This window comes from Solanum verrucosum, unplaced genomic scaffold (genome assembly GCF_900185275.1).
Source record: "Solanum verrucosum unplaced genomic scaffold, falcon-dt-bn FXZP01000495.1, whole genome shotgun sequence".
Taxonomy (NCBI): Eukaryota; Viridiplantae; Streptophyta; class Magnoliopsida; order Solanales; family Solanaceae; genus Solanum; species Solanum verrucosum.
This window is the reverse complement of record NW_026020169.1, coordinates 27392-46878: the sequence shown is the minus strand read 5'-3', so window position 1 is coordinate 46878 and position 19487 is coordinate 27392. Positions and strand designations below refer to the sequence as shown.

Sequence of the window (19487 nt, the reverse complement as noted above, 5' to 3'; positions counted from 1 at the left end):
AACATCTCGCTTACAATTCTTTTCTGACTAGCAGCCTCCACGATAAGAACTAGTAACAACAACACCAGAAAACACCAACAGGACCCTCCATAAAACACATCTCCTCTTTTCACAGTCAATTCATCACAAAAATACATTAACATGCATGGGTGGTGTTTTCTGATGTTGTTGAAGAAAAGAGCTACCATTGCTTAATTAGTTGCTTTATAATTTATTAAATTTGAATTATTTTTTAAAAATAGTCATTGACAATATGAAGAAAAATATTTAGATTAAATTTTAAAAGCTTAAGGTCTCATTGGTATGAGGAGGGATAAGAGATAATCAATTCTGAAATAAATTTTAGGATGAATTTATCCTATATTTTATTGAAATAAGATTGCGGGATAATTTACCCTAAGATTATAGTGTTATTTTTATCTCATATTAATGATGTGATAACAATAATCTCGAGACTAAGCAGCTATTGATAGTTTCAGTGCGTCTGGTACGCCACTTTGACCCGTGCGCGTACAGTCCACTAAAGTGCCCAACTCAACCCAATGCTCCAGCTTTATGTGGGTCGTTCCGGCACAAGCAAAAATCGGTCTAGTCATGAGTCCACTTGTCCGTTAGTCACCCTTATATTAAATTATTCCTATTGTTTTCCTCTAGGCTAGTTCATTCTCGGAAAAGAAAACTAGTTGAATTAGAGGTCAGCTGAAACGACGGCAAAAAATGCTGAGCAAAGCTGCTGGCCTGAAGAGTGCCTCGCATCTCGGTCACTTTTACTTTTTTTATTATTTTGTAATCCGCAAGATATAATATCTTATAGCTTCACAGTTACAAGTCTTTTTTTTTTTTAGAACTACATAATATTTTTAAAGGTATAATTGAAAATAATTGTCAACATTGATATTGGATTTCTAAAAGCCCTTTTTCTAAAACTTTTTGGTGGCGTATTTGTTTATTTTTAGTGGCAAGTTTATTCGCCACAAAAGGCGTCTTTTGCCGTGACAGTCATGGGTCGCCACTAATAAATATGTATTGTTTTTAATCATTGATAAACCAAACGACCCCATAACCCATTAAACCAGAAAATTTTAGAGCTAAACAAAGTTCTAGATGTACATATATACTTGCAAATGGTAGGGTCGAATACTTAAGGAGTGAGAGACCGATCGATTGGCATGCAAGTCTAGTTACGCCTTGAGTAATTTAGAGAAGTACTATACAATGAAAATGTGTACAAACATGATATGTAATGCACATATAAATATAGAGAGGGGAATTAACTAATGGGGTTGAGTATATGTATTGTTGTACGTACGATCGATGTTAAAATTAAAATCCAACATCAACTTAATCGTCGACCTTGTCATTTAAGGCTTGTATACTTTCAATAGCTTCCTTGAGATCCCACCTTGTATCCAAATCTTCTTGACAGCAAGCCACTCCAATGTTGAAGAGCTTTTGGATCTGTCCTTGATGAGTGAGCTGGTCCATCTCTTTGTCAAAAGCCGATTCATTATCTTTAATGATGGTGTCGACCCAGGTAGCCAATTCGGTGCCATAGCCAGTGCTGAGAGCAAGATAGTTTGTTGGGAGTTTACCGGTGAGGGTCTCTAGTATTAGAATCCCAAGGCTCCAAACATCAGTCTTCCTTGTGATGCGGCCTTGTTGTGCATACTCGGGAGCTTTGTAAGCCACTAGAAGATGTTGGACTTGGGAAAGATTCACCAGGGGCACCAATGTGTAATCCATCAACAACGGATTAGAATATTTGTCCAGAAGTACATTTGATGACTTGAGGTGACCATGCGGAAGTGCTAGGCTTGGGAGCTCATTGTGAAGGTAGGCCAACGCCTTTGCAACTCCTTTTATGATTTTCAAGCGGCTTGACCAGTCCAGCCTAGAGTGATTGCCTACATATATACGCACACACAGAGCCGACTAATTAATAATTTAAACTCACGTATATACTCTAATTAATTAATATACATATACATACCATGGAGGTGACTGGCCAAGCTACCATTGGAGGCATAGTCATAAACAAGCAGCTTCTCTTCTTTCCTATAATAATAGGCGACAAGGGGGAGTAGGTTCGGGTGGCTTAGTCTGCCCAACCTCCTCATGTGCTCGTGGAAGTCTTCTTTAGCGACATGGTTCATTTGCTTAAACCTCTTCACCACAACGGCTTGGCCATCCATAAGTAGTGCCTTGTAAGAGGACCCCAGGTTCCCACTGCCAAGCACCTCCGCGGATGCTCTTAGCAAGTCCTGTAGATCAAATCTTGTCCTGTCATCTCTAACGAAGGACAACTTACCCACCACCGTTGCGCCTGGTGCTGCTGCTGCTGCTGGTGGTGCCTCTACTGCCTTGTTATTGTTATCGTGTCTTGCATAAGTTGGATTGCCGCTCATCGTCATATCTGATGATGAAAAGGTCATGTTTTGATCCCCATCAATATTATTTGACTCAACAGCCCGGCTGGTGAGTTGTGAATTATTTTGGCTGCTGCTGCTGCTGCGGCGGCGAATGATAAGAATTAACACAATCACGAGACATAAGACCACCAAACAAACTGCAATGATCAACATCACTCTACTCAGGAGAGAGGGAGACTTCTTATTTATATCACCAGATAATTGGGTACTGATGGTAGAGTTGAGACTGTTAGGCGGAGTAGTAGTATTTGCTTCTGGAATTGGGGAGTTGCAAACTGATTCCAAAGGCTTCCCACACATGCCTTTGTTCCCTGTCATGTATATATATGTATAATAATAAATTAAAAAGGCTAGATCGGTACATAATTAAATTAACCAATGATTTTATATATACCTGCGAATGTTGTTGGATCCATTAAAGAAAGAGAAGGAGGGATTGGACCCTCGAGTTGGTTGTTGGATACATTGAGGAGTTTGAGAAGGCCACGGCGGAAATCAGGTATAGAACCAATGAATTTGTTGTTTTCGAGGGTCAACTCGAAGAGCCTGGGGCAGGAGGTAGCGAGGGAGGTGGGAATGTTACCAGTGAATTGGTTGTTCGCCAAATAAAGTTTCTTGAGATAAGTCATACCCTTGAAGGCATCATCGGGGATCTGACCAGAGAAGTTATTGTTGGACAAGTACAATGACTTGAGGGCACCAAGTTTGTTCCAATCAGGCATTCCCCCCTTGAAGTTGTTGTTCATAAAGCTTAGGGTCCGGAGGAAATGCAAAGGAAGCAATGAATCTATATCAATTGCCCCTGAGAGGTCCAAGTTTTCTAGTTGCAAACCCCATACATCCCCTTCGAAGCAAATTACTCCCAACCAATTGGCATTGTTCCCGGTACAGGGACTTGTCGATGGAACCCAAGACCCGAGAACATCTTTTCCTTTACCTGAAGATGTAGATAGCGAGCTTTTAAAGTTGAAGAGGGCCTCCGAAGAGCTCTTTGCATCGGGAAGATAATGATGATCATCTGGGCCGGTGTCGTCATCGTCCGGTTGAGCCGATACAAATGTGATCAAGGATACAACAACAACAAGGAAAATGATCAAGTGACGACATAATGATCTTCTTCTTGATGATGATGATGATGATGATGATGAAGAACATGCAAACGTAACTGGTGACCGGCCGGTATCCTCCACCTCCGTCATCATCCTTCCTTTGCCTAACCACAACAAACCACCATCAATTTGTGGCATAACCACTGCACACCTCTCTAACCAGAGATTTTTACGGCTTTTCTTTTGGTTTTCATTACATTAATTACTTTTTTCAATGTCTTCCATCCCTTTTAAATAAATAATATTAATTGTGTTCAGGAATTTTAATTAGAAATTAAGGAATATTAAGTCAAAAATTCAGGTTTCTTACTTTTTTTATTTTAATCAAAATTTTGTTTGATTAAGCATTTCATTAGTTTATTTGAAATTAAATGTTTTCATTTCACGAAACATAATTTTATCAACTTACTTTCCTTTTTAGTCAACAAAAAAAAAGTGACAATTTAACTGTAAAATGTTCACTTTAATAACACAAATATCTATCACTTATTTTAAAGAGCAAACTACATTAAATACTACTAGTTTAGATTCTAATTATTAAGATTCATGGTACTCTCAAATATTACTTTCTCTATCATATTTAAAATGAGATACATATTCTATTTGTTTGAATTAATTGATTGTAATAGATTTCCTTAATTACATGAGTAATTAAGGATTTTCAAAATGTATAGATAACTAATTCTGAAAATTTAAATTAACTAAATCTCTTAATGTAAGGTGGAAATTAAGGAGTGTATCTATGTTTAATTGATTTTATTTATTATTCTTTGAAATAATAAATTCATTAATATTAATAATAAAAGACAAAAAAACATGTATATCTTGGTCATGTACGTAATTTGATTAATTTCATTTTATTATTTAATGTATCTAATAAACTAAACATTTAGATACATGAGTATCATACAAATACATTCATAAGTATTAATTTCATGTATTTGTTATATGTATCTAGTATTAATTTCATGTATTTGTTATTTGTATCTAGTATTAATTTCATGTATTTGTTATCTGTATCTAGTATTACTTTCATGTATCTATTTATATGATCTAATATTATTTCATGTATATTTTATATATATAATTTGATGTATCAAGTATTAATTTCATATCTTATATCCAAAAACATGTATTTCGGATAAATACGAAAATCGTCAGATACATTGTAATAACATAACAAATACATATGATCATATTAAGATACATGATAAAAGATAGATGCATATGACAACACTCGAATACATGACATAACAAACTGTGTCAAATACATGCGTAAATCTTCAATAATGCGTAAATCTTCAATATATTTATTAGATACATACATACTTAATAAGATACATTGATAGCGCCTAGATCCGACGGAAGAAGTGACGCGAAGTTTCCTGGTTGAGTATGTAACCGACACTATCGACAATGTGATAAATCTATTGAGCTTGAAATCTCTGCTTACAACTATACCCATTATCTCTATGCGCGAGAGGTATCTCCCCGTGAGAAAAATTATGAGTATGTGGGGAATTGGTTTGAGAGTGAGAAAATCAAAGGGTAGGAGTTTGACGTGTCTGTTGACAAGCTGTAGAACATCTATTTTAATGTAGTGTTTCTTCTCACTGACTATTGATCAAGGGAGGAGAAAGAGGAAGAGAGTTTTACCCTAACTCATATTCCCTGAGAGAAAGATAATTGTTTTTAATTAAAAATGTTAATTTTGAAGTTTTACTGTAAAGATAATTAATCAATCCTAATTTTAAGGGAGGTGGGTATTTGATTGTATTTTTAATAGTGTATGGTATAAATTATTAAAAATGGTAATATATGTAATTGTTTGAAAGTAGAGGTAAAATTAGTATACATGTTAGTGATGTCTGTCTAATAAAGTAGTTTATCCTATTTTAAACTACAAGTTTCAAAAGTCTTCCTTTGTTTTTAAAACTGTGTTAAGTCAAACAAATGGCAAAGGCCACTCTCAAACCTTAAATAGGCATTTCAAAATAGACATTATTTTTTACATCACCACTTTAAATTCAAAAATTATCAATCCTAACGTCAAAGTCCTAAATAGTATTCCCTCTATTTCAAAATAAGTACACCTTTTTAAGAAAATAATATTAAGACATTAATTAGACATTACTTTTCGTTTTTATCCTTATTAATTATTTTGAAATTATTCTTTAAAATGAATTGTTGTTATAGCTATAGCGGGTTGTCACTCTTTTCAAATGGTTATTTTACGGTATGAGTGTTAACACTTGCTCAAAATTCCTTCGATACGAGTCTTTAGGTATGTAATCTCACACTCAAAACTCCTTTGACATGGATCCTTTCTTATTGTGCTCATGTAGGTTTACTATATTGATAGCGGAGTATGTTTGGTAGGTAGTGATTGTTGGGTTCGAAAGTAATTAGTGCGTCATGCAGAAGTTTACAATTGCAAATCATATGATTAACAAATCAGACGACAAATAAAAGTATACTAAAGACATATTATTAATTAATATAGTTTGGTCCAACGACCTACATATTATAAAACTAGTATTGAAAAACATAAATATGTTTAGGAGAAAATCACCCCATAAACAAAACTCTTTTAACGACTATATTGTGGATGCTATTGTTTTATGCTATGAGAATATGGATTTTCAATTTATAGATCTCCAAACTTTTCCTCTAAGGAAAGAATAACCCAGATATTGAAGAAAAATATATTTTCCTTTTATGAAAAGTAAAAATATTTATGATAATGCTTTGTCTTTTCTTTTAGGAAAAAATAAACTTCAAATAAGGTAAAAAAATTAGGGCAAAACCCCAACAAATCTCCCATTTTGACTGAATTTTCTTGACAAAACTTGATTTGTCTTCTTCATATGCTTGATAATCTCTTTCTTCATACAATCTTCATGTATCACTGCTACTTACCATGATTTAAAATTGATATGAGTTAAAAATTGGAACCATGTGTTAAAAGTTATGAGCATGGTTGAAAGTGGAGTTCATGCGTTAAAAGTAATATGCATGAGTTGAAAGTGGAGCTCATGCGTTAAAAGTAAAATGCATGAGTTAAAAGTAGAGCTCATGCGTTAAAAGTAAAGATACATGAGTTAAAAGTGGAGCTCGAACATTAAAGTTTGCAGGGGTTGAAAGTTGGAGCTCATGCTTAAAAGTAAGCATGAGTTGAAAAATAATTTTGTTCTAAGGGATGCAGCAGCAGGATATTGTTGAAAATATATTTGAAAAATTTATCCACATGTAGTAGCACAAAAATCTTCATTATCATCACTTTGATTGCAAATTGATTTGAAATCACTTGAACCTATCTTCAATATTGAACCATTAGATCTTTGAACTATGTACTCTGATACCACTTATTGGGTTCGAAAGTGATTAGGGCGTCATGCAGAAGCTTACAATTGCAAAACATATGGTTAACAAATCAGACGACAAATAAAAGTATACTAAAGACTTATTATTAGCATAGTTTTGTCCAACGACCTACATATTATAAAACTAATATTGAAAAACATAAATATGTTTAGGAGAAAATCTCTCCATAAACAAAACTCTTTTAACGATTACATTGTGGATGTTATTGTTTTATGCTATGAGAATATGAATTTTCAATTTATAGATCTCCAATTTTTTCCTCAAAGGAAAGAATAACTCAGATTTGGAAGAAAAATATATTAAAAAACATTTATGGTAATGTTTTGTCTTTTCTTTTAGAAAAAAATAAAATTTCAAATAAGATATCAAAAATAGGGCAAACCCTAACAGTGATTACATGGGTGAAGGGAAGGAGACTGCAAATGCTGAAATTGAAAATCAACCAGTAAGGTGATATAAGAATACCACATCTATATGAATTGATTTATTGACAGCAATGGGCCAAGCACAAAGAAAATCGAAAGGACTATTTAAAGGGAGCTGCATTGCAATCCAAGCTATTGAAAGTATTGGAAGGGAGATGTAATATCTAAGAACATGATTATGCTAACCAACTAAATGCTCATTCCACGAATATCATTATGGTTCATGAGGATGATGACAATTTCTTATACTATGAATCTTGCATTCAGGGATATTTCCACATGAAAAAGATTATGGTCGTTGATGATACACTTTTATATGGTAAATATGAGGGTGTCTTATTGTTTATTGTTGTGTAGTAGGATACAGAAAATCATATTATCTAATTGCATTTTTGTGGTGAACAAAGTGAGTGATGCATCTTGGACCTCCTTCTTCAAGAAGCTAAAGTCTATAATGATCGATGACCCAGAATTGTAAATCATCTCTAATATGCATATGAGCATAGCCAAGGATATTTTTAAGCTTTATCAGCAAGCTCCTCATGAACTTTGCATAAGGCATCTTGGTGAAAACCGCCACATCGAATGCACCAATTTCATATTTTGCTCTTCTTTTTATATTACAATATCACTTGGTCATAGCTACCACTCACAAATGTTATTAAAAAATTAAATTTCACACAATGTATACATTTATGATACTAAAAATATATTTTATATTAAATCCAACATTATAATTTTAGCATAATAGAGCAATATCACGCTAGTTAATCATCCAATAATATGACAAAACACTTATAATTGAATGACACTGGCTTAAAAGCTTTCGATAACAAAGAAGATTAGAGCGAGAGAATCGTCCAATCCACATTCATGTATCAATAGCGAAAGGGGTAATTGGAGAAATTTTAAAAAATAAAATATTAACATATGTTTCTTGAAACCACATAAATATGCACAGCTGCATTCCTACTCAAGAGGTTACACTTGAGTAGCCGCACTGAAGCTCATCTTCACTTATCATCGCATTCTACGCGTGTCTGAACCTCTATCTGGCTAAATCTCTGTAAGTTTTTGCTTCTCATACCATTGAGTTTCACAAGCTTACTCAGGATACATGCCATGGCAACCTTTGATCCCAAGTTAGAGAGCCCTCTAGACATGCAGATTGCACCACCCAGGAGCATTAGCATATTTGGCACCAGATTGTTTGATGGCTCTTTTCTTTGTTCCCTAGCATTGCATTCATGTGACACTCCACCGCAATAGTCACTACTCGTGCAGATTTCTGGATTGATTAAGCCCCTTGTGTGGTCCAAGGTGTCTAACCCAAGTGGAACCTTCATTTGAAGAGGGTGGGAAAGGGGTTAGGAAAGGGAAGATCAAAAAATTTTGTCAAGCAGCACGTTATACATTATTCTACTCATATTGGGAAGGCTAATTAATCCACGTAGGCAATAGTAGCAGCACGTTATCCTTGTACTTTCTTATCATTTTAGGAGGGAGGGAGGCCATTGAAGTAAAAAGGGAGAAAAATGACTTCGATAAGGAAAATGCTTCTGTTACGGTCACTGCCAGATTTGTGTCTTTTATCATCTATTTTACTTAACTTTCCATTTCCTAACAAAAAGAATAGTGAAAGTCCCACAATTAAGAACTTTAAAAGAAGCATAGCTCCCACCTTTTGAATTAACGTGACAGCATTCACACCTGAAGTCAATTGAGAATGGTGGTCAACGTATTGGCGAAGTGCATCATCCATTTTACAAACATAGCTCCATATGCCTTTTGCAAAGGCTAATTTTGCCATTTCAACGTTAAGACCAGCATCTTCTTGGTGTACCATTTGGATCTCACAGGCATTCCTACCAGAAACTGAAGGAAAATTCACAATGAAACAACTCAGTACTGCACCATCCTAGATTCCTAAAAGTACTACAGAAAACCATAATATTTTACTTTTATTCCTAGAAACCTGATAGAATTACAAAAAAAATCACAAAATGAGTCATGATTCCAACTATGTATATGCTGTCATGAGATGCTTAAATCAGTTTTTTTCACACAAGGAAAAAAAATAACAAGGAACAAATCAAAAACCTACCTTTCTTGATTCTCCAACCAGATCTAAAGAGCCTAACCCTGACATACTTCTTCCTTCTTTGTGCCAAAGGATATTCACATTCCTACTAGCAGTAAAACGCCAAAATTTAGCATACATAAACTAAGATATGTAACAGGAAAAATTGAAACAAGAATAGATACAATTATGAGTTGGGACACATGAATGATGAAAACTTATGTGAGAACACCAAACGCTTCTTCCTTCTTATCTCTTTTACTTTTTTAGGTTTGTGTGGGGGGTGGGGTGACGGGTGAGGGTGGGGTGGGGGGTATCATCCAATTGAAAGAATTCTAAACAAGTTCTAACTGCAATATTTATTTAACAGAAGACATTGCACCATTGAGAAAGATATCTCTCTAGAGTTAAGTTGGGAGAGTCAGTTCTACGAGAGCTTGATGTCCACTCAATGTCAAACTTTATTAAGTACTACCTTGGTAAAACAGTAGAAGGATCCATCATTGCCTTCCCACACTCTCCACGCTAATATGTACTCTCTGGGAGTCAATAATGGAAACTTTTTTATCATGAGTCCAGTTTCAGTTCCACTGCTTGAATCCACCTGCAACTGCTTATGCTCAATCAAGGTTTTGTCCCAAATTTTCCGGAAATCATTGTCCATGTAAAAATCTCTTATCATCTCAACAGAGCAATTTTCAAATACAGTGACACTTAGATATTTAAGAGGCGCATCCTGCAGAACAGAAGAGATCAAACATGGGTATCATCACCTCAGTACTGATACAGATAGTAGTAACTTTTTTCGATAAGTTAGACAACGATAAGAATTACTAAATAAATACATTTAAAATAAGGCAATCCAGATACTTTGTATCACTTCGCATAATAAAATAGCATTAAACAGAAGGTGAAACCAAGAATCATTTATTGCACAGCTGTAGATACAAGTGCTCGTGCTTATGAATATGCATGCTCATACAGGCTTGCAAGTTTTGTATTCTGTTCTTTGACCCCATTCAGTCACTTTAGATCCTTTATAAGTATCAATGGGAGCTCTGCCTACAGTTGGTTACTCCATTTTCTTTTAAGAGCTTCAAAGGTAAATAAGTACATTAACAAAAGGTGAAAGAAGTCACTTTTGTGATTAATAGTTCACCTAATGGACACACTTCTTCTGTTTCTTTACAAGCCCAGCTTATTGATAGGTTCAGACATGAGGCATAAATATGCTATTCTGAATTCTGAGAAAATAGGCAATTCAGCAAGTCCCTAAGAGATAAAAGCAGAGAACGCTATAATATTAAAAACACAGTAAATAAAGAGATAATCGGAGCAAGCACCTTCAGTTTACAACACTGTGCACAGTAGGAAAAACGATCTGTTCTCCGGTTAATGACATCTTCCCATTTCTCATTAGCTTGAAATTTCTTATTTACGACATCAATCAAATTCTTCAGATCTAGATCAGATATCACTGTAGTGATCCTGAGAATAATAAATGAGATATTAGGATGCTTAGGGACTAACAAATACAGCCACATTTGCAAGTTAAAAGCAACTGAAGACAAGGCACACATAGGTGAACCATATCTACTACTAGAGCATGGAAATTCTTCATATACTGCAATAGTGAGCCCAACTCACAAGGAGTCCTACCAATATGTCGCTCTTCAAGACGAGACATCTAATCATCTATTTCAAGTTCGAAGAGCCTGGGTACACCTGACAATAAACAAAAAAAATAAAATGCTAAATATTTAGTTGAAAGAAATCTTTATTTCCTCAAAAGGATAATACAAATTATTTTCATAACCATGAACCCTGCAACCTGAACTGATCCTTGGTGCAACCCCAGCTCAACTGGGAAGTGCTCCAAGTCTCTTCTCATCGTTCTAACCCGAGTTTTGGCTCCATCATACACGTCCTTTATCGCCCTAATGTAAGCCACTGGTACACCTCTGCTTCCAAGCATCTCCAAATGAATTCTCTCCAGGACTTTGTCGTAAGCCTTTTCAAAATCAATGAATACCACATGTAAGTCACTCTTCCTTTCCCAATATTTCTTCACCAGTCTCCTCACAAGATGGATGGCTTTTGTAGTAGATAGCCTCGGCAAGAATACAAACTGGTTCTCAAAAATTGACACATCTCGCCTCACCCTCATCTGCTCGATTCTTTCCCAAACTTTTTTAGTTTGGCCGAGCAACTTGATACCCATGCAATTGTTACAATTTGGATATCACTCTTGTTCTTGTACAACAGAACCATTGTACTCCACCTCCACCTCCACTCCTCGGGCATTTTTGTTATCTTAAAAATTGACATTAAATAAACTATTTAACCACATCATACTTGTCTACTCATGTCTATGTTTTTCCAAAACTCCATCGGACTCTCATCTAGTCTGGTCGCTCTTCCCCTGCACTAACTACTATAAGCGCACTTAACCTCCTCAACCTTAATACACCCACAATACCCAAAATCTCGATATCTCTCAGAGTGCTCCAAATCACCTAACACAATGTCTCTATTCCCTTCTTCGTTCAATAGTTTGTAGAAGTAAGTTTGTCATCTTTTGTTTAATAAGGATCTCTTCTACCAACACCATGTCTTCTTCATCCTTGATACACTTCACTTGATTTAGGTCTCGGGCCTTCTCTCTAGCCTTCGCGAGCCTTTACAGTTTCTTATCTCAGCCTCTGTCTCCTAGTTCAGCATATAGTTGTTTGAAAATTGTCGTCTTTACTACTTTAACCGCTAACTTAGCCTCCGTTTTCGTTGCCTTATAGATTTCCTTATGCGTTCGTATTTCCTCCTCGTCCTTCATTTTACCAACTTTGCATAAGCATTTGTTTTGCTTCCACTTAGCCTTGAACTTCTCCATTCCACCACCAACCCCCTCGCCCCTCCCGACCACCAAAGTTACCCCTCAACACCTATAGTACCTCTCTAGTTGCTTCCCTAATGCAACTAGTTGTCTTATCCCCCATGTTGTACGCATCTCCAGAACTCCTCCAAGGCCCCATCGTCATCAACTTCTCTCTCATTTACGGAGAGAGGGCAGGGGTCAAGCTACCTCATTGATTACTTAGTCGAAAATTAATCTTTTTCCTACTTGCTCGCTCAATCCAAGTCCATCACCAAAAGCTTATGTCGGGTAGTAAGATTCTCACTTGGGATAATCTTACCGTCCTTACAAAGGCCTCTATTACCCTTTCTCAAAAGTAAGTAATCTATCTGAGTTTTAGCTAGAAGGAAAAGACAAATGGCAGAAAGAAATCATCTTTTGTTCTGCCAAATCAATAGCCCAAGATTTTGGTTTCTTCTTTCTTCCTGAAAATGAAAAAGAAACCATTCGTACTCTCATGACTTAATGGACAACTTTCAAACGGTTCAAAGGAAAATTTTGTATGAGTCTGCATAATCTCGAATGTTATTAATTCTGGTACATAGACCAAATAATACAATACAAGCAAAAGTTCTAACATTCATAGAGCCCTTGGACTCGTTTAGAAATCATCCTTTGTTCTAGGCCTATTAGAACTACAAGATGCTCTTAGCTGATCTTTATAAGCAAAAAAGCACAACTTTCAAATGGTTCAAAGGAAAATTTTGTACGAGTCTGTATAATCTCAAATGTTATCAATTCTGGTACATCGATCAAATAATACAATGCAAGCAAAAGTTCCAACATTCATAGAGTCCTTGGACTCGTTTAGAAATCATCCTTTGTTCTAGGCATTAGAACCAAAAGATGCTCTTAGCTAATCTTCATAGGCAAAAATGGACAACTTTCAAACAGTTCAAAGGAAAATTTTGTATGAGTCTCTACATAATCTCGAATGTTATCAATTCAGGTACATAGACCAAATAATACAATGCAAGCAAAAGTTCCAACATTCATTGAGTCCTTGGACTCGTTTAGAAATCATCCTTTGTTCTAGGCCTATTAGAACTAGAAGATGCTCTTAGCTGATCTTCATAGGCAAAAGAGTAGCTAAGCTACTTAAGTGATGCCCAAGTCTAACTATTCTTTAGAAAATTTATATAGTTTGCAATCCAACTTGAATTGTTCACCGGCCAGGTGTCATAGTTGTACTTGTAAGAACATACAAGAAGCAAAAACCATTTGACTCAACAAGTGGCAAGAGTAGAGAGGACTACAATCAACCATTAAGTCGGTCAAGGCCAATAGACTAAGGATTCGTTAGACCACTCGAAAGCAACACCCAGAACCCGCCTTACTCACACTAGACAACAAGAACATAGAGGATCCATCCGAGGAAGTTTTAAGTGTACAAAAAAAAGACAACTCAAATGACGATTATGCCCGGAGATATAAAAGTAAAGGAAAGAGAATAAGGGAAGGTGCCAAGTAGCAAGAGAATAAGGGAGGTGCCAAGTAGTTGATTGCACATTACTAAGGCAAGGAATAAGACATCTGGAGAAGGGATGCCAAAAAATGGCTTCTATTTCATCTGGAGCAAAGTCAATAGTATTCCCAATATCCTTTCTCTCTCCTACTTCCTAGGAGAGAGAAGCCCAGCTTTTCCGGTTACTCCCACCGGAATCAACCCTTTTCTTTCAAGCCAACAATAATCACCCACTGTGATTATTGATAAACCACTCTCTGATAGAATGGAGGAAAATCGAATCTATTTCAATGCAGGTTTTAAGTCTTTCGATATCACCAGATGGGATAATGACAAAGGCAAATGGTACGAATGGGTAGAGAGAAGCAGAAAGATGATGCACAAATTTTCTATGAGTAGGAAGGTGACAGAATGGATCTGCCAATGCTTAAGAGAAGCATCCAAGGAGAAAAAGAAGGAGACATGAAGATGGAGAATGGTTGAGAATGAGTCAGAGCACTACTGCACAAGAAAGCATAATATACATGAGAGGTTCATAAACATCATAACATTATATAGATGGGGAAGGTCTGGAATTATAATACCAGAGTTGGCATTGAATGCTGGGTGGTTGGACATTGCTTTGAAGATTGACAGATTTATTAAATGTTAGTAGGTAAAGGTGAAAATACCTAGCACTAGGGTGGTCTTGGATTACCCCTACGCTACTCCTATTCAAGATAGTAAATGGCAATCCAGGAATTTACACAATGCAGAGATAAAAAATATGAGGGGCACTGTAGAAATCCTAGATAAAATAGGAGCGCAGAAAGGCGACCTTTTATCTAGATGTCTAGTAGGTTTTGTAGTGAGAAGCCTACAGAGAGGCCAACTCTAGCAGATTTAAGAAGATGGTCGTCTTCCAACTGGAAGACCGTCTTCGGAATGAACATATACGAGCTGAATGATGAGAGATTTCTGTTTGAGTTTCCAAACAAAAACATGGTGGTAGACTGACCCTAATCAACTCAGTACTTGATGCCTTACCAACCTATATGATGTCCCTCTTTCCTATTCCAGGAGGGGTCATCAAGAGGTTGGATAGCATCAGGAGAAAATTCTTGCGGCACGATAACAAGGAGAAAAAAGCTTTCACTTGGTAAAATGAAAGGAGGTGATAACTGGAAAAAAGAATGGAGGAATGGGGATAAAGAATTTACAAATCCAAAGCAAGGCCCTAAGTATGAAATGGTTATGGAAGTATGCAAATAATAACCAGTTGTTGTGGAGGAAGGTGATTGGAGCCAAATATGAGGAAGAGGACAACTGGATTACTAGAGAAGTGACCACTCTTTATGGAGTTAGCCTTTGGAGGTCCATCAGGAGTCTGCGGAATGAAGTTAAAAACAACTCAAAGATAAAAGTTTTGGATGGAAGACCAGATTTTGGAAAGATAACTGGCATGAGAGTGGTAACATGGAAATATTTTTCCCAGACATTTACAACCTAGTTTTGTCCCAACAAAGTACCATAGCAGAGATATGGTCCCCACAAGGATGAAATTTCATTTTCAGAAGACATCTGAATGACTGGGAGATCATGAGAGTTGCTGAATTTTTCAACTTGGTGGACACTTTCAATGGTTTGCAGACATGTGAGGATGTTCTATGGTGGACAAGTGATGGCAGGGGAGAGTTCAAAGTCAACAAAACCTACAAGATAATGGACCAAACAAACCAGCAGGGTACAAAATGGCCTTGGAAACAAATTTGGAAGAGTAGGATACCTCACAAAGTTTCATGCTTTGTTTGGTTAATGGCTAAGAAAGCAGTCCTTACTCAGGACAATGTCATGAAGAGGGGATAACCTTGTGCTCCAGATGTTTCCTATGTGGTGAAACAAATGAGACTGTCAACCATCTATTTTTACATTGCAGGTTCACCCGACAATTGTGGAGAATTTTTATCAGCCTGAAAGGCATTCCCTGGACCATGCCTAGGGAAGTGACTGGGGCCTTAATGAGCTGGGAGGGAGAAGGGGTCCATGCAAAAGACAAAAGTAGATGAAGAATTATCCCTAGTGCTATATGGTGGACTATCTGGAAAGAGAGGAATTCAAGATGTTTTGAGAGCTTAGTGAACAGTGTGCAAAAAGTTAAGCTTAACTGCATTCTTTTTCTAGTTTTTTGGTGTAACCAGTTATACTCAAATGACACTATCTCTATTATTGATGTCCTAGACTCAATCTAGTCGTAGAGAAGTGAAATTGGGAGTACATTTGTATATAAGGTTTCAATACAACCTATGTATTGTTTTGTGATATAATACAAGTTACCAAGTTAAAAAAAAAAGACCATCGAGTTCGAATTTCCAACTATAAACAAGTGTAGCGAAGTCACCTCCATTCTCAATTTCTATTGCGACAGAGGGAGGTATCACAATAGAGTAAAATCACGATTAGAGTTAGTCTCAATAAAAGGAAGAATTCAATCTCCTTCTTTCTGATCTTATTGGCCTTACAGCGAACCTAAGAGCAAAAAAATCTCAACTCCCCAATCTCCCAAAGTAAGGAGTGAACCTTCTTTTTGATTCAATCTTATCTATTACTGCTTTCAAATCGGCTGAAAGAGTATTTTGATGTCACTTAAGAGAAGTACAGGGAAGTGTAGGAACATTCTCACTACCACTGAAAGTGCGATAGTCCTTCAAGCAAGGGACTTGGGCAAACAAAGTCCTTACTCGTATTCCACTAACAACTCGCGAATTGTATAGAGCTTTTTCCTATCCTTTCCTCATAGACTTGCTTCGCACCTGTATCAAAAGTCAATTAAGCTTTACTCTTCAGTAAGAATAATAAAGCATTTCGCAAGCTTGAATCCCTACAAAAAGCACGTCCCAACAATTTAGTTTGAAAAGAAAAACAGTGGGGTAGAAGTTAATTTCTATTGAATTGAGTAAGATTCTTTTTAGTAGAAGATGCCCATCAAAAAGAATTTTTGAGAGGATGATAAAAAAGAAGGGGATTTTCCTATTGATTAACCTCTGAAGTTGATAAGATCCAAAGAAGTCTACACCTGCGGATGGAAAAAGAGATTCTACGTGAACATTTCTAACAGTGATTTCTCCTCCAACAATCAAGTAACTAGCACTGGTTATTCTAGCAAGAGCTCTTACTCTATCATCACTAGTATCATCAACTCCAATTATAGTAGTGGGAATGTCTTCACCTCTAGATATTGCATTAACAGTTTCTATTGCATCAACGGTGGAAATGGAGAGTAGGCACAAAATATAATAGCTTGAACTGCTTAGGCTCTTTGCATATAAGTAAAGAGTAGAAACGCAAGAAAATAAGATGTGAAACCTATAGAGACGTAGCCTAAGACTTTCTTCTCCAACTCACTCAATCGATAGGTTGAGGCAATCAACTAGAAATCGACCAAAATGGCCTATCAAGCCTTAGAAGTCAAAGCATGTATCACATATCATCATGCATTGCTTATTAGTTGTAGTAGTTATATAGGAAACATAAAGCATATAGTACTTTTTTCCATTGTCATGCATCAAATGGTTGTCTCTCCTCTCTCGAGCCTTTTCTCCCTCTCTCAAGCCTTTTCTCACTAGGCCACGATTGATAGTCGTTCGACCTGGGAAAGTGCAACCGCCCGTCAAAAAGATCAACTCTTCTTTCTTATAATCTCACTCTCAATCCTCTTTTTATTTGAGCACAATTGGTTGCTCACAATTTGAATTTATTATTGCAAGGAAAGAACGAGCTTCAATCTTACAATTCTTACCCCCAATTTTTGTACTCACATTTTGGCAACTCTCTTTGTTGCACACTTGCACTATTTTATTTCTCACTTGATAACTCACTTCTTGGTTGATGAGCACTCATCTTTTACTTGATTACACATACATGTCAAATCTGTTATTTTGTTATGGAAGGACCTAGTGAGATATTTCTCATCTACTTCATTCTAGAGGTTCTAGAATTTTGCTTCTACTACTCTTTTGACTATTTAAGATTCTTCATGAAATATCTTAATTAAATATTAATGAGGTTGGTGATGAATTTCTGACATAATACTTACCAATGAACATAATATTTATTCCGAAAATGACATGGTACAGGCTACTACGTCTTTCTTTTTCCAAACAATAAGAAGAAATTATTTTACTGTTTTACTATGGAGCTTCTACAGTTGTGCACAAACCTACCTATATTAGAAGAAAAAATACCTTACATCAGAAGGAGCAGAGGGAGCGAGATCAGGATGACCATTGGATTGGGCATGTGGATTCGCAGCAGATCGTTCTCTAAATCCGAAGACGACGGATAGGAAAGACAAGGCAAATGGAAGGCGAGAGTTCAGCAAATGACATGTCAGTATGATCACTATGACCGCCAGGGTATACCCGTAAGTACACGAAGACAACGACCATCCGCTTCCTCCTCGATCCATCTTCTCTTTCCAAAGTTCTGACACTAATGGTGAAGGCCAAATCGCAGTGCACATTCTCTGTGTTTGCTATATGCAACTGGTCAGCCTATAAATTTTCGTCCTCCTTGGATTTGGAATCCAGCACTCCTAGGATTTCTTCAGCATCGCCCTTCCACAACTACCGTTCTATCGCTAGGGGTTCACCTAAATGAGAAAGTTTGGCCTTCACCCTACAAACTGGATAAACCCATCCTCACGGTGATCCATACATCGTCCCCTCTTTTGTTTTGGGGGAATTTCCCAATATTCTTATTTTTATTTATTTTTGGTTTCCCACAGGTTCCCTCATTTGAGATGATAAGCCCACATTTGCCAAGTCCGGAGCCCAATTATGTCAAGATTTTATTTTTTTTTGTATTCTGAGATATGCTATAAATATTAGGGAAAATTGCACATAATGACAAACTATTAGTTCAAATTAAATGATATAACCACACTTTGATTTAATTGTGTCTTGTAGCAAACTGTTTGTCAGTCGTCTCTCTCCCTCAAACTCTCGCTCGCCACTCTCCCTCTCTCGCTTGCTCCCTCTGTGCTCGCCTCTCTCGCTTTATACAACAGAATTGTATAAATTGCGTTTCTTTTTGTATAAAGCAAAAGAAAATTGTATATACACATGCAAATACATATATATTCGTCCTATACACTTATAATTATACAATAAAAGTATTCTCCTGCCCAGTTCTCTTTTACCTTTCTCTCTTTCTCGTTTTATACAACAGAATTGTATAAATTGCGTTTATATTTGTATAAAGCGAGAGAAAATTGTATATACACATGCAAATACATATATATTCGTCCTATACACTTATAATTATACAATAAAAATATTCACCTACCCAGTTCTCTTTTGCCTTTCTCTCTTTCTCGTTTTATACAACAGAATTGTATAAATTGTGTTTCTGTTTGTATAAAGCGAGAGAAAATTGTATATACACATGCAAATACATATATATTCGTCCTATACACTTATAATTATACAATAAAAATATTCCCCTGTCAACGAGAGGCTAACAACAATTTATACAAATGGTCTGCCGGCGAAATTATACAAATCTGAAGAGGAACCAACGAATTATACAACTGCTTCTTTTTGTATATATGTATAGCGAAATAGACATAACTTTTAATTGTATATGTATAGCGAATTATACATATATATGTTTGTTATGGAGCGCAATTATGCAAACTTTGCTATGAC

The 19487-nt window shown here is 36.2% G+C and overlaps 2 protein-coding genes across 2 annotated transcripts; both read right to left on the bottom strand.

The window, feature by feature from the left end:
* Positions 1 to 1323: 1323 nt before the first annotated feature.
* On the bottom strand, positions 1324 to 3727 carry LOC125828774 (pollen receptor-like kinase 1). The gene is given in 3 exon segments (XM_049508099.1): positions 1324 to 1904; positions 1991 to 2740; positions 2824 to 3727. Coding segments are annotated over 3 exon segments (2184 nt in total). The 5' UTR covers positions 3677 to 3727.
* A 4530-nt stretch (positions 3728 to 8257) lies between these two features.
* Positions 8258 to 18544, bottom strand: LOC125828775 (uncharacterized). The gene is made up of 6 exons (XM_049508100.1): positions 18024 to 18544; positions 10771 to 10915; positions 9903 to 10163; positions 9452 to 9533; positions 9029 to 9222; positions 8258 to 8687 (listed from the first exon to the last, which is right to left on the bottom strand). The coding sequence occupies exons 1-6, from the start codon at positions 18299 to 18301 to the stop codon at positions 8361 to 8363; spliced, it is 1287 nt and encodes a 428-aa protein (XP_049364057.1). The 5' UTR covers positions 18302 to 18544; the 3' UTR covers positions 8258 to 8360.
* Between the last annotated feature and the right edge of the window lie 943 nt (positions 18545 to 19487).

Coding starts and splice junctions, on each gene's coding strand:
- LOC125828775 (XM_049508100.1), bottom strand. CDS start 18,301: ATGTGCACTGCGATTTGGCCTTCACCATTAGTGTCAGAACTTTGGAAA. Junction 10,164..10,770: donor CACAGTGTTGTAAACTGAAG/GTGCTTGCTCCG, acceptor TCTGTTCTGCAG/GATGCGCCTCTTAAATATCT. Junction 9,223..9,451: donor TGGTTGGAGAATCAAGAAAG/GTAGGTTTTTGA, acceptor ATTTTCCTTCAG/TTTCTGGTAGGAATGCCTGT.